Here is a 14,188-nt window from a genome sequence, read left to right as displayed (position 1 = left end):
CAGTACAGGTTTTTTTTTTAATCCCACAAAAATTCTTAGGGATCCAAAAGGGCCACACTCAAGTGTTAAAAATAAGTCATAGTTTTTTTTCTTTTCTTACTTTTACGCTTAAATCGCGAGATCAACTTCAGAAGGAAACAATTAACTAACACAAAACTCCATCTTGCTTTCTTTTCTCAGTCAGCCTGTTAGTTTTTTATTTTTAATACATTTGCAAAAAAAAAAAATAATAATAATAATAATAATAATCACATTGTAATTATGGGGTATTGTGTGTAGAATTTTGAGGACAAACATTAATTCATTCCATTTTAAAATAAGGCTGTAACATTAAAAAATGTGGGAAAAGTGAAGTGCTGTGAATACTTTCCTGATGCACTGTAGTAATACAATGAGTGAGAATATTAGGAATAAAAACTATTATGATTGTAATTATTGCACTAATCAGAATCTAACACAACTTCACTAACACAAACCTCCATCTTGCTTCCTTCTCCCAGTCAGCCTGCCCCACTAACCTCGCCGCCGTTAAACATGGAGGATTACACGACAACATTTCCCCAGCAGGGACTTTTATTTTGCTGGTGAGCGTCGTCGTCGTCGCGTTCCCAGGTACTGACGAGTCGGCCTTTTTTTTTTTTTTTAGGGTTTGGTCTCTTGAACCTTTTGAATTTCCTGCGTGAAAAGACAGAAGAGTGTCATCATGTTTCCCCTTGACACAAACACACAGAGAGGAACACAATCGTCATGGAAACTAGCCGTGATTTTATAAAGAGACATAAGGAGAATAGTTAAACTCTCATGCTTTTATTTTGAAGCTTACTTTAACAAGAAGTCACTGTTTCAATGTTGTGTAATAGTAGACTGTAGGATGTTGTTGGTGACTTTATAAAGAGACATAAGGAGAATAGTTCAACTCTCATGCTTTTATTTTGAAACTTACTTTAGTCACTGTTAATGTTGTGTAATAGTAGACTGTAATATGTTGCTGTTAGCTTAGCGACAAGTGGGTAGAGTAGCCACAAACTACGTAAATTTTAAATTTCTCCATTATTTTCTATTACACCACCAGCGACTATAAATAGTATCATTTGTCTATGAAACGGTTATAAGTACACCTCTGCATAACATTGCATCCTTAACATTAAATATCACAAAAAAAGAAAGAAATATAGTTACAAATACACCAAAAATAATTTATCAACATTGTTTTTAATCAAAATATTTGAAGTGCATCAATTTGCCCTGAAATAAAAAAATAAAATGGTTGCTCCTTATTTAAACTACAAACATTTTGGGTCGACTTCAACCCATATGATACCCCAAAAAAATACACTCAATAAATAATCAACTCAAATTAATCAGCAATATATAAACTCAGGATCACAAACTAAAAACATTCAACCTACAACCTATAAAATGTGCCGATTTAAAAAATATATATATATTTTTTTTAAATGAGGAAGTCAGGATTAATGGCTACAATGTGCATATTATTAATTATTATTAATAATAATATAAATTAATTAAATTCATAGTTTATGAAATAATAAGTATTAATAATTAAATTATAACTAATATTATTTTTCATATTCAACAATAATTATTATTTCAAATACTTTTTTTGATCATTTTAGTAAAAAAGGAGAACACGGTGATGAACCCGTACTTGATGTGTTGGTCAACATAAACGGGCTGTCGACATAAGCGGGTTGCATTGGCCGCCAGGTAAAAAGACTCACGTCGTTGAGGGTCTCCTTCAGCTCCTCGTAGGCGCGGTCCTGGTCGTCGTTGATGATAATGAAGTCAAAGACCCCCGGCTCCTTACCTGCAGACCACACCTTTATCTCAATTCTTTATTTTGAAATATCATGCAAATGTTCCGTTATTCCAGAAAATAGATTTACAGTGTAAAACAAAACAAAAAATACATTAGCTATTAATATTTCAAGTTTTCTGTTGATGTCATTTATTGACTTTTTTCATTGTGGAGACGAACTTACTGAGCTCCATGTCGATGCGAGCCGCCTCCAGACGTTTCTGTAGACTCTCCTCCGACTCCGTCTGACGGTCCCTCAGACGTTTCTCCTGGGAAAATTGATCAAATTAGTTCCCTTCATCCACGAGTCACAAGGAGTGCTTGGGTACTCAACTGCAGAAAGTGTCAGGCCTTTTGTTTTGCAATGAGAGAGCACAGCAACACACTGGTGGGATTTTTTCTAAGTGTCAAAAATTTGGGATTTTTCTAAGTGTCAAAAATGTGGGTTTTGTTTATATGGTCAAAAATTTGGGTTTGTTTTTAGGGTCAAAAAGTCTGGATTTTTTTCTAGTGTCATTAAGTCTATTAAGTGTCAAAAAGTCGGGATTTTTTTCTAAGTGTCAAAAATTTGGGTTTGTTTTTAGGGTCAAAAAGTCTGGATTTTTTTCTAGTGTCATTAAGTCTATTAAGTGTCAAAAAGTCGGGATTTTTTTCTAAGTGTCAAAAAATCTATGTTTTTTCTGTCAAAAAATTGGGATTTTTTTCTGTCAAAAAGTGGGGATTTTTTTCTGTCAAAAAATCTGGATTTTTTCTAAATGTCAATAAATCTGGATTTTTTGCAACTGTCAATAAATCTGGATTTTTTGCAAGTGTCAAAAAATCAGGATTTGTTCTGTCAAAAAGTTGGGATTTTTTCTGTCAAAAAATTGGGATTTTTTTCTGTCAAAAAATCGGGATTTTTTCTGAATGTCAATAAATCTGGATATTTTTTTAGGGTCAAAAACTGGGGATTTTTTCTAAATGTCAATAAATCTGGATATTTTTTTAGGGTCAAAAACTGGGGATTTTTTCTAAATGTCAATAAATCTGTATTTTTTCTAAATGTCAATACATCTGGATTTTTTTGCAACTGTCAAAAAGTCGGGATTTTTATCTAAGTGTCAAAAAATCGGGATTTATTGCAACTGTCAAAAAATCGGGATTTTTCTAAGTGTCAAAAAGTCCTGATTTATTGCAATTGTCAAAAAGTCTAGATTCTTCTAAGTGTCAAAAAGTCGGAATTTATTGCAACTGTCAAAAAGTCTAGATTCTTCTAACTGTCAAAAAGTCGGAATTTTTTGCAACTGTCAAAAAGTCTGGATTCTTCTAAGTGTCCAAAAATTGGGATTTTTCTAAGTGTCAAAAAGTCTGGATTTTTTTTTAGGGTAAAAAAATCTGGATTTGTTCTAAATGTCAAAAAGTCTGGATTTTTTCCAAGGGTCAAGAAGTCTGGATTTTTTTTTTTAAGTGTCAAAAAATCTGGATTTTTTTCAAAGTGTCAAAAAGTCGGGTTTTTTTCTAAATGTCAACAAATCTGGGTTTTTTCTGTCAAAAAGTCGGGATTTTTCTGTCAAAAAATCGGGATTTTTTTCTGTCAAAAAATCTGGATTTTTTCTAAATGTCAATATATCTGGATTTTTTTTAGGGTCAAAAAGTCTGGATTTTTTTCCTAAGTGTCAAAAAGTCTGGATTTTTTCCAAGTGTCAAAAAGTCTGGATTGTTCTAAGTGTCAAAAAGTCGGGGTTATTTTTAAATGTCAACAAACCTGTTTTTTTCTGTCAAAAAGTCGGGATTTCTGTCAAAAAGTCTGAATTTTTTCTAAGTGTCAAAAAATTGGGATTTTTTTTAAAGTGTCAAAAAGTTTCTATTTTTTCGGGATTTTTTTTTGTCTAAAACACGGGATTGTGAAAAAGTTGAGAGTTGTATGTAAACTGCTCGTATCGCACATAGATAGTACTTTATTTGATATCACACACAAGTAAACACGCTGTGGGACTGCTTGTATCGCACATGATATCACACACAAGTAAACACGCTGCGGGACTGCTCGTATCGCCCATGATATCACACACACGTGTAAACACGCTGCAGGACTGCTTGTATCACAGTGATCCAGTGTACTTGCTATGTTGCTGTGTTGGAGGAGTGTGCTCACCAGGACGTCCATGGACGGAGGCTGGATGGAGATGTAGATGGGGTTGAGGTCTGTCTCCTTAATCCTCCTCACTCCTTGGATGTCCACGTCCAGGATGCAGATCAGGTTCTTGGCCCGCACGTCCTCGATGGCAGTTTTACTGTCACACACACACACACACACACACACACACACACACACACACACACACACACACACACACACACACACACACACACACACACACACACACACACACACACACACACACACACACACACACACACACACGAGGTGAGCGAGCTAAGAGGATCGCTGCCTTGATCCGAGCCGCTCACACTTTTTGCTCACAATAAGAAGGAGAGATTAAACGTGACACACACACACACACACACACACACACACACACACACACACACACACACACACACACACACACACACACACACACACACACACACACACACACACACTTGTGTTGCACTTAGTGTGGCATGGGGGGGGTCAAAGCTCCATCTGTCCCGAGACGTTTATAAATCCTCTTCATCCACGTGATCCCAGTGGGACGTTGTGATGGTGTGCTCTCACTCGAGGCCACTTTGTTGGTGTGGAACCAAACTGTCTACTGTTTGGTTCCTAGGGTTAGTCAAAGTGTGACCCCATAAGCGATCAGGCGAGCGACAAAGGCGAGGAAAGAGAGCAGACTCTGGCGCTGAGTGAGACCACATGGTTGCTTCAAAACAGCTGCTATGATGTCGCCAAACGCCAGCCAAAACAAGCCAGGGTTAGCAACACCCGACAGAAAGCCGAGAAAAGTGTCAAGTGCCTAAGTGTCAAAAAGTCTGGATTTTTTTCTTAGTGTCAAAAAATTGGGATTTTTTTAAGTGTCAAAAAGTCTGGATTTTTTTCTCAAGAGTCAAAAAGTGGGGATTTTTTGCAAGTGTAAAAAAATCTGGATTTTTTTCTAAGTGTCAAAAAGTGGGGATTTTTTTTTAAGTGTCAAAAAGTGGGGATCTTTTTTAAGTGTCAAAAAGTGGGGATTTTTTTATGTGTCAAAAAGTGGGGATTTTTTCCAAGTGTCAAAAAGTGGGGATTTTTTCTAAGTCTCAAAAAGTCTGGATTTTTTCTTAAGTGTCAAAAAGTGGGGATTTTTTTTTTCTAAGTGTCAAAAAGTCTGGATTTTTTGCAACTGTCAAATCGGGATTTTTTTCCTAAGTGTCAAAAAGTAGGGATTTTTTCTAAGTGTCGAAAAATCTGGATTTTTTTCAAGTGTCAAAAAGTGTGGATTTTTTTTTAAGTGTCAAAAAGTGGGGATTCTTTTTAAGTGTCAAAAAGTGGGGATTTTTTTAAAGTGTCAAAAAGTGGGGATTTTTTCTAAGTGTCAAAAAGTCTGGATTTTTTTTTCAGGTGTCAAAAAGTGTGGATTTTTTGTAAAGGTCAAAAAGTGTGGATTTTTTTTAAGTGTCAAAAAGTGGGGATTTTTTTTAAGTGTCAAAAAGTGGGGATTTTTTCTTAAGTGTCAAAAAGTGGGGATTTTTTCCAAGTGTCAAAAAGTCAGAATTTTTTTTTCAGGTGTCAAAAAGTCAGGATTTTTTGTAAGTGTCAAAAAGTGGGGATTTCTTTCAAGTGTCAAAAAGTCCGGATTTTTTCTAAGTGTCAAAAAGTCCGGATTTTTTTTCAGGTGTCAAAAAGTGGGGATTTTTTTAAGTGTCAAAGAGTGGGGATATTTTTTAAGTGTCAAAAAGTGGGGATTTTTTGTAAGTGTCGAAAAATCTGGATTTTTTTCAAGTGTCAAAAAGTGTGGATTTTTTTTTAAGTGTCAAAAAGTGGGGATTCTTTTTTAAGTGTCAAAAACTGGGGATTTTTTTTAAGTGTCAAAAAGTGGGGATTTTTTCTAAGTGTCAAAAAGTCAGGATTTTTTTTCAGGTGTCAAAAAGTCAGGATTTTTTGTGTCAAAAAGTGTGGATTTTTTTTAAGTGTCAAAAAGTGGGGATTTTTTTTAAGTGTCAAAAAGTGGGGATTTTTTTTTAAGTGTCAAAAAGTGGGGATTTTTTCTAAGTGTCAAAAAGTCAGATTTTTTTTTTCAGGTGTCAAAAAGTAGGGATTTTTTGTAAGTGTCAAAAAGTGGGGATTTTTTTTTAAGTGTCAAAAAGTGGGGATTTTTTTTAAGTGTCAAAAAGTGGGGATTTTTTCTTAAGTGTCAAAAAGTGGGGATTTTTTCCAAGTGTCAAAAAGTCAGAATTTTTTTTTCAGGTGTCAAAAAGTCAGGATTTTTTGTAAGTGTCAAAAAGTGGGGATTTTTTCCAAGTGTCAAAAAGTCAGAATTTTTTTTTCAGGTGTCAAAAAGTCAGGATTTTTTTGTAAGTGTCAAAAAGTGGGGATTTTTTTTAAGTGTCAAAAAGTCCGGATTTTTTTTAAGTGTCAAAAAGTCAGGATTTTTTTTCAGGTGTCAAAAAGTGGGGATTTTTTCTAAATGTCAAAAAATCTGGATTTTTTTCAAGTGTCAAAAAGTGTGGATTTTTTTTAAGTGTCAAAAAATCAGGATTTTTTTTAAGTGTCAAAAAATCAGGATTTTTTCTAAGTGTCAAAAAGTGGGGATTTTTTTTTAAGTGTCAAAAAGTGGGGATCTTTTTTAAGTGTCAAAAAGTGGGGATTTTTTTGTGTCAAAAAGTGGGGATTTTTTCCAAGTGTCAAAAAGTGGGGATTTTTTCTAAGTGTCAAAAAGTCTGGATTTTTTGCAACTGTCGAATCGGGATTTTTTTTCTAAGTGTCAAAAAATCTGGATTTTTTCCAAGTGTCAAAAAATCTGGATCTTTTTCAAGTGTCAAAAAGTGTGGATTTTTTTAAGTGTCAAAAAGTGTGGATTTTTTTTAAGTGTCAAAAAGTGGGGATTTTTTCTAAGTGTCAAAAAGTCAGGATTTTTTCTAAGTGTCAAAAAGTGGGGATTTTTTTTTAAGTGTCAAAAAGTGGGGATTTTTTTTAAGTGTCAAAAAGTGGGGATTTTTTTTAAGTGTCAAAAAGTCAGAATTTTTTTTTCAGGTGTCAAAAAGTCAGGATTTTTTGTGAGTGTCAAAAAGTGGGGATTTTTTCTAAGTGTCAAAAAATCTGGATTTTTTTCAAGTGTCAATAAGTGTGGATTTTTTTCAAGTGTCAAAAAGTGGGGATTTTTTTTAAGTGTCAAAAAGTGGGGATTTTTTTTAAGTGCCAAAAAGTGGGGATTTTTTCTAATTGTCAAAAAGTCAGGATTTTTTTTCAGGTGTCAAAAAGTGGGAATTTTTTTAAGTGTCAAAGAGTGGGGATATTTTTTAAGTGTCAAAAAGTGGGGATTTTTTTGTAAGTGTCAAAAAATCTGGATTTTTTTCAAGTGTCAAAAAGTGTGGATTTTTTTTTAAGTGTCAAAAAGTGGGGATTCTTTTTTAAGTGTCAAAAAGTGGGGATTTTTTTTAAGTGTCAAAAAGTGGGGATTTTTTTTCAGGTGTCAAAAAGTCAGGATTTTTTGTGTCAAAAAGTGGGGATTCTTTTTTAAGTGTCAAAAAGTGGGGATTTTTTTTAAGTGTCAAAAAGTGGGGATTTTTTCTAAGTGTCAAAAAGTCAGATTTTTTTTTCAGGTGTCAAAAAGTCAGGATTTTTTGTAAGTGTCAAAAAGTGGGGATTTTTTTTTAAGTGTCAAAAAGTGGGGATTTTTTCTAATTGTCAAAAAGTCAGGATTTTTTTTCAGGTGTCAAAAAGTGGGAATTTTTTTAAGTGTCAAAGAGTGGGGATATTTTTTAAGTGTCAAAAAGTGGGGATTTTTTTGTAAGTGTCGAAAAATCTGGATTTTTTTCAAGTGTCAAAAAGTGTGGATTTTTTTTAAGTGTCAAAAAGTGGGGATTCTTTTTTAAGTGTCAAAAAGTGGGGATTTTTTTTAAGTGTCAAAAAGTGGGGATTTTTTCTAAGTGTCAAAAAATCTGGATTTTTTTCAAGTGTCAATAAGTGTGGATTTTTTTCAAGTGTCAATAAGTGTGGATTTTTTTCAAGTGTCAATAAGTGTGGATTTTTTTCAAGTGTCAAAAAGTGTGGATTTTTTTCAAGTGTCAAAAAGTGTGGATTTTTTTTAAGTGTCAAAAGTGTGGATTTTTTCTAAGTGTCAAAAAGTCAGAATTTTTTTTTCATGTGTCAAAAAGTCAGGATTTTTTGTAAGTGTCAAAAAGTGGGGATTTTTTTTAAAGTGTCAAAAGTGTGGATTTTTTCTAAGTGTCAAAAAGTCAGAATTTTTTTTTCATGTGTCAAAAAGTCAGGATTTTTTGTAAGTGTCAAAAAGTGGGGATTTTTTTTTAAGTGTCAAAAAGTGGGGATTTTTTTTTAAGTGTCAAAAAGTCAGAATTTTTTTTTCAGGTGTCAAAAAGTCAGAATTTTTTGTAAGTGTCAAAAAGTGGGGATTTTTTTTTAAGTGTCAAAAAGTGGGGATTTTTTTTTAAGTGTCAAAAAGTCAGAATTTTTTGTAAGTGTCAAAAAGTGGGGATTTTTTCTAAGTGTCAAAAAATCTGGATTTTTTTCAAGTGTCAAAAAGTGTGGATTTTTTTTAAGTGTCAAAAAGTGGGGATTTTTTTTAAGTGTCAAAAAGTCAGAATTTTTTTTTCAAGGTGTCAAAAAGTCAGGATTTTTTGTAAGTGTCAAAAAGTGGGGATTTTTTTTTAAGTGTCAAAAAGTGGGGATTTTTTCCAAGTGTCAAAAAGTGGGGATTTTTTTTTCAGGTGTCAAAAAGTCAGGATTTTTTGAAAGTGTCAAAAAGTGGGGATTTTTTTTTAAGTGTCAAAAAGTGGGGATTTTTTTTAAGTGTCAAAAAGTGGGGATTTTTTCCAAGTGTCAAAAAGTCAGGATTTTTTTTTCAGGTGTCAAAAAGTCAGGATTTTTTGAAAGTGTCAAAAAGTGTGGATTTTTTTTTAAGTGTCAAAAAGTGTGGATTTTTTTTTAAGTGTCAAAAAGTGGGGATTTTTTTTAAGTGTCAAAAAGTCAGGATTTTTTTTTCAGGTGTCAAAAAGTCAGGATTTTTTTTTCAGGTGTCAAAAAGTCAGGATTTTTTAAGTGTCAAAAAGTGGGGATTTTTTGTAAGTGTCAAAAAGTCTGGATTTTTTCTAAGCGTCGCTGTGGGCCCCTCCCCCATCCAGAGATTATTTACCTTGTTCCGTACAAGTTGCCGGAAAACTCCGCGTTCTCGATGAAGTGGCCCTGATCGATGCCCTCCTGCACGGCCTCCCGTGTGCTGAAGTGATAATCTGTGAGGGCACAGGAAGTATCAACAACAACACTTTTCATTGTACACACAACACGCAATCTTTAGGAGATTATGAATATTGTGCAATATATATATATATATATATATATATATATATATATATATATATATATATATATATATATGTAGCGCAATAAAGAAATCATAAACCAGGAGGTTTTATCATAATAGTTCTACTTTAGAGGGAAACAAGCCATATTTGGTCACTTCCACTCAAACTCAGGCTGTTCAAGATCATGTGACTTCTCCCAGCCAATCAGCACAGAGAGGAAAAATATAATAATCATGGAAATTAGAATGGAATAAAATGTAAGAATATGAGAATAATAATAATAATAAATAAAATGTAAGACCTCATTAATATATGCTTATTATGACTATCATGATAACTCTTTTTCAATTTTGGGGGGGAATAAAAATATGGTGGGGACATTGATGGAGGTTGCTGACTGATAAGGTGAAGTGCGTGTGGTGGGGACATTGATGGAGGTTGCTCACAGATAAGGTGAAGTGCGTGTGGTGGGGACATTGATGGAGGTTGCTGACTGATAAGGTGAAGTGCGTGTGCGTGTGGTGGGGACATTGATGGAGGTTGCTGACTGATAAGGTGAAGTGCGTGTGGTGGGGACATTGATGGAGGTTGCTGACTGATAAGCTGAAGTGCTTGTGGTGGGGACATTGATGGAGGTTGCTGACTGATAAGGTGAAGTGCGTGTGGTGGGACATTGATGGAGGTTGCTGATTGATAAGGTGCAGTGCGTGTGGTGGGGACATTGATGGAGGTTGCTGACTGATAAGATGAAGTGCGTGTGGTGGGGACATTGATGGAGGTTGCTCACAGATAAGGTGAAGTGCGTGTGGTGGGGACATTGATGGAGGTTGTTCACAGATAAGGTGAAGTGCGTGTGGTGGGGACATTGATGGAGGTTGTTGACTGATAAGGTATAGTGCGTGTGGTGGGGACATTGATGGAGGTTGCTCACAGATAAGGTGAAGTGCATGTGGTGGGGACATTGATGGAGGTTGCTCACTGATAAGGTGAAGTGCATGTGGTGGGGACATTGATGGAGGTTGCTGACTGATAAGGTGAAGTGCATGTGGTGGGGACATTGATGGAGGTTGCTGACTGATAAGGTGAAGTGTGTGTGGTGGGGACATTGATGGAGGTTGCTCACAGATAAGGTGAAGTGCATGTGGTGGGGACATTGATGGAGGTTGCTCACTGATAAGGTGAAGTGCATGTGGTGGGGACATTGATGGAGGTTGCTGACTGATAAGGTGAAGTGCATGTGGTGGGGACATTGATGGAGGTTGCTGACTGATAAGGTGAAGTGTGTGTGGTGGGGACATTGATGGAGGTTGCTGACTGATAAGGTTAAGTGCGTGTGGTGGGGAAATTGATGGAGGTTGCTGACTGATAAGGTGAAGTGTGTGTGTGGTGGGGACATTGATGGAGGTTGCTGACTGATAAGGTGAAGTGCGTGTGGTGGGGACATTTATGGAGGTTGCTGACTGATAAGGTGAAGTGCATGTGGTGGGGACATTTATGGAGGTTGCTGACTGATAAGGTGAAGTGCGTGTGGTGGGGACATTGATGGAGGTTGCTGACTGATAAGGTGAAGTGTGTGTGGTGGGGACATTTATGGAGGTTGCTGACTGATAAGGTGAAGTGCGTGTGGTGGGGACATTGATGGAGGTTGCTGACTGATAAGGTGAAGTGCATGTGGTGGGGACATTGATGGAGGTTGCTGAAAGATAAGGTGAAGTGCGTGTGGTGGGGACATTGATGGAGGTTTCTGACTGATAAGGTGAAGTGCGTGTGGTGGGAACATTAATGGAGGTTGTTGACGGATAAGGTGAAGTGCGTGTGGTGGGGACATTGATAAAGGGTAATGACAGATTAGGTGAAGTGCGTGTGGTGGGGACATTGGAGGTTGCTGACTGATAAGGTGAAGTGCGTGTGGTGGGGACATTGATGGAGGTTGCTGACTGATAAGGTGAAGTGTGTGTGGTGGGGACACTGATGGAGGTTGCTGACTGATCAGGTGAAGTGTGTGTGGGGGGGACATTGATGGAGGGTACTGACTGATAAGGTGAAGTGTGTGCGGTGGGGACATTGATGGAGGTTGCTGACTGATAAAGTGAAGTGCGTGTGATGGGGACATTGATGGATGTTGCTGACTGATAAGGTGAAGTGCGTGTGGTGGGGACATTGATGAGGTTGTTGACAGATAAGGTGAAGTGCGTGTGGTGGGGACATTGATGGCGGTTGCTCACAGATAAGGTGAAGTGTGTGTGGTGGGGACATTGATGGAGGTTGCTGACTGATAAGGTGAAGTGTGTGTGGTGGGGACATTAATGGAGGTTGTTGACCGACTGATAAGGTTAAGTGCGTGTGGCGGGGACATTGATGGAGGTTGTTGACTGATAAGGTGAAGTGTGTGTGGTGGGGACATTGATAGGGTTGCTGAATGATAAGGTGAAGTGCGTGATGGTCTACTGAGGAAGGACTAGCAGGCATCACTGGGGGCTATTTTCAAAAGCTTTTCACTCCAAAGTTTACTTCCCAAGGAAATGCCTTTTCAAATGTGAAATGTCCAAAAGAGAGCGTTTCCACGGTGATGAAAGTAACCCCCGCTCCTCTGCCTTAAGGCAAGGCACGGCGCGCGCGGCGGTCACCTTCATGTGCGCGCAGTGATTGGTTGGGACACGAAAGTGAGCTTTTTAAGTCTTCGGAGGAAAAGACGTCTGCTACGGGCAGTAAAGTAGCCCCCAGGAGCAGAGGGAGCGTGTTGAGGCCTACGGAGAAAGCAGAACATGGCACAGCTTTACCCTGGGGGAGGGTTCAGCGGGGGGGGGTCAAAGGTCAGGGGAGGAGCTTGACGTTGGCGAGGGTGTCAGAAGGCGTGCAGGAGGTGGATTCTCATCATCTAGTTCAGAAGTGTCCAAATTCACAATAATTCATCAAGTTAATAAGAGTTGAATGATGCGGACACGTTTGTTACTGGATACTTTCTATTCCGCCTTGGAGACTTTGTGTGACTATAAAGGAAAATGTGCAAGATTGCTCAATTAATTATGACCTATGTCTAGCTTGTGCGCTATCGTGTGCTTAGCTGTTGTGTAGCTGCAAGCTCCTAGTAGCCAATATAGTGAGCAAGTAAAGGACTGGACTCCTTTTACAACTGAAGGAATTATGTGGAGGACATTTACATGCTGACAGTGTATTGAAGACATTATATTGCAGATTTCACATGCAAGTCCACCTAATCAATTATAATTATTATTGATTGTTTTGTTTGTAATAAAAAGAGTTCAATGTGGCTCAAGATATTCCAAGCAGTTAAATATGGTTCACAATAAAGGGACAATATTATTGTTTTTTGGAAGTAGAATTTAAATCAATCAATCCATTTCCTGACACCCAAATATTATGTCAATGTTATACAATCAATACATTTACTCATTTATTGCTGGCTGTCATTTTTATTATTTTTTTCTGGAAAAATCGAAATCAAGTAGCCCATTTTTTTTTTTTTTCATAAACGTTTTTTCCATAATATTTTCATTATAATTTTTTTTCAGTGTGGTCCAAAATCACTTAATTTTGTAATATTATTTTTAATAGTACTAGTAGCGGTAGCAGTGTCTGTTATTATTATTATTATTATTATTATTATTATTATTATTATTATACCTTGAAGGTAGAAAAGCGCTATACAAGTATAACCCATTTATCATTTATTTATTTATTATTATTATTATTATTATTATTATTAGTAGTAGTAGTATTATTATTATTATTAGTAGTAGTAGTGTTTATGTTATTATATTAGCGTTTTTAGTGTGTATCATTATTATTATTATTATTATTAGTTGTAGTAATGATAGTAGTGTTTATGTTAAAATTAATATGATTAATAATAGCGTTTATAATATTATTAGGAGTAGTAGTAGAAGAAGTGTCTATATTATTCGTATTATCATTATTAGTCGTGTTTACTAGTAGTAGTGTTTATATTATTAGTAGTATTCGTGTTTATATCATTCTCGTCATTAGTAGGACACACACACACACACACACACACACACACACACACACACACACACACACATATATATATATATATATATATATATATATATATATATATTTTTTAATGTACATTTAAAATCAATATATTTCCTGACTATCCAAACATTAAGTACAGTAAATATGAAGGCCAATCAAAAAATGCAGTTATTAATTTATTCATTTAAATGTATTTCATTATTTGTATCCATCTATCCTACAGAAATATAATATGTTGTTAACTATCAACTGTTGTAATTGTAATTAATTATTTGTAAAAATCTTAATCAAGGCCAATATATTTTAGTTTTTTCTCATACATTTTTCAAAATGATTTATTTTCAGTGTGGTCCAAATAATACTTAGTGTTTAATGTCTTTAGATTTGTTTTATATTATTATTATTACGACTAGAATCATTAATATTTGTATTTATTATTATTATTATTAGCAGTCATTTATGTTAGTATTATTTGTGTTTATAGTATGTAGTAATGTTAGTAGTAGTAATAGTAGTACTGTTTATTATTGATATTATTTATATTAGCGTTTATATACTTATTATTACTGTTTACATTATTATTATTAGTGTTTAAGTCATTACTATTAGTAATAGTACTACTAAGAGTAGTGTTTATATTATTATTATTATTAATATCACTAGTAGTAGTGTTTATATTATTATTATTTTTAGTAGTAGTGGTAGTAGTGTTTATATTATTATTATTTAAATCATTACTACTAGTAATAGTACTACTAGTAGTAGTAGTAGAGTGTTTATTATTATTATTATTGTTATTATTATTATTATTATTATTATTAGTAGTAGTGTTTATATTATTATTATTATTATTATTATTATTAGTGTTTATATTATTATTATTATTATTAGTTTTTAAATCATTACTAC

General features: G+C 35.1%; 1 protein-coding gene across 3 annotated transcripts in view; it reads right to left on the bottom strand.

The window, feature by feature from the left end:
- Positions 1–342: 342 nt before the first annotated feature.
- The window catches only part of guk1b (guanylate kinase 1b), a 23,222-nt gene continuing 9,376 nt past the window's right edge, over positions 343–14,188 (bottom strand). For 2 of the 3 annotated variants that reach the window (XM_061976179.2, XM_061976181.2), the window contains 6 exons: positions 11,887–12,006; positions 9,091–9,187; positions 3,954–4,092; positions 2,004–2,088; positions 1,743–1,828; positions 343–675 (listed from right to left, as the gene is read on the bottom strand). In XM_061976179.2, coding sequence (XP_061832163.1) covers positions 643–675; positions 1,743–1,828; positions 2,004–2,088; positions 3,954–4,092; positions 9,091–9,187; positions 11,887–12,006 — 560 coding nt within the window. In that variant the 3' untranslated portion in view covers positions 343–642. The remainder of the gene's footprint in view (positions 676–1,742; positions 1,829–2,003; positions 2,089–3,953; positions 4,093–9,090; positions 9,188–11,886; positions 12,007–14,188) is intronic. The other variant, XM_061976180.2, reaches the window with a different exon arrangement.

The sequence above is a fragment of the Nerophis lumbriciformis genome, linkage group LG14 (genome assembly GCF_033978685.3).
Source record: "Nerophis lumbriciformis linkage group LG14, RoL_Nlum_v2.1, whole genome shotgun sequence".
Taxonomy (NCBI): domain Eukaryota; kingdom Metazoa; phylum Chordata; class Actinopteri; order Syngnathiformes; family Syngnathidae; genus Nerophis; species Nerophis lumbriciformis.
The sequence above is the reverse complement of the archived record's forward strand: the minus strand, read 5'-3'. Positions and strand labels throughout refer to the sequence as shown.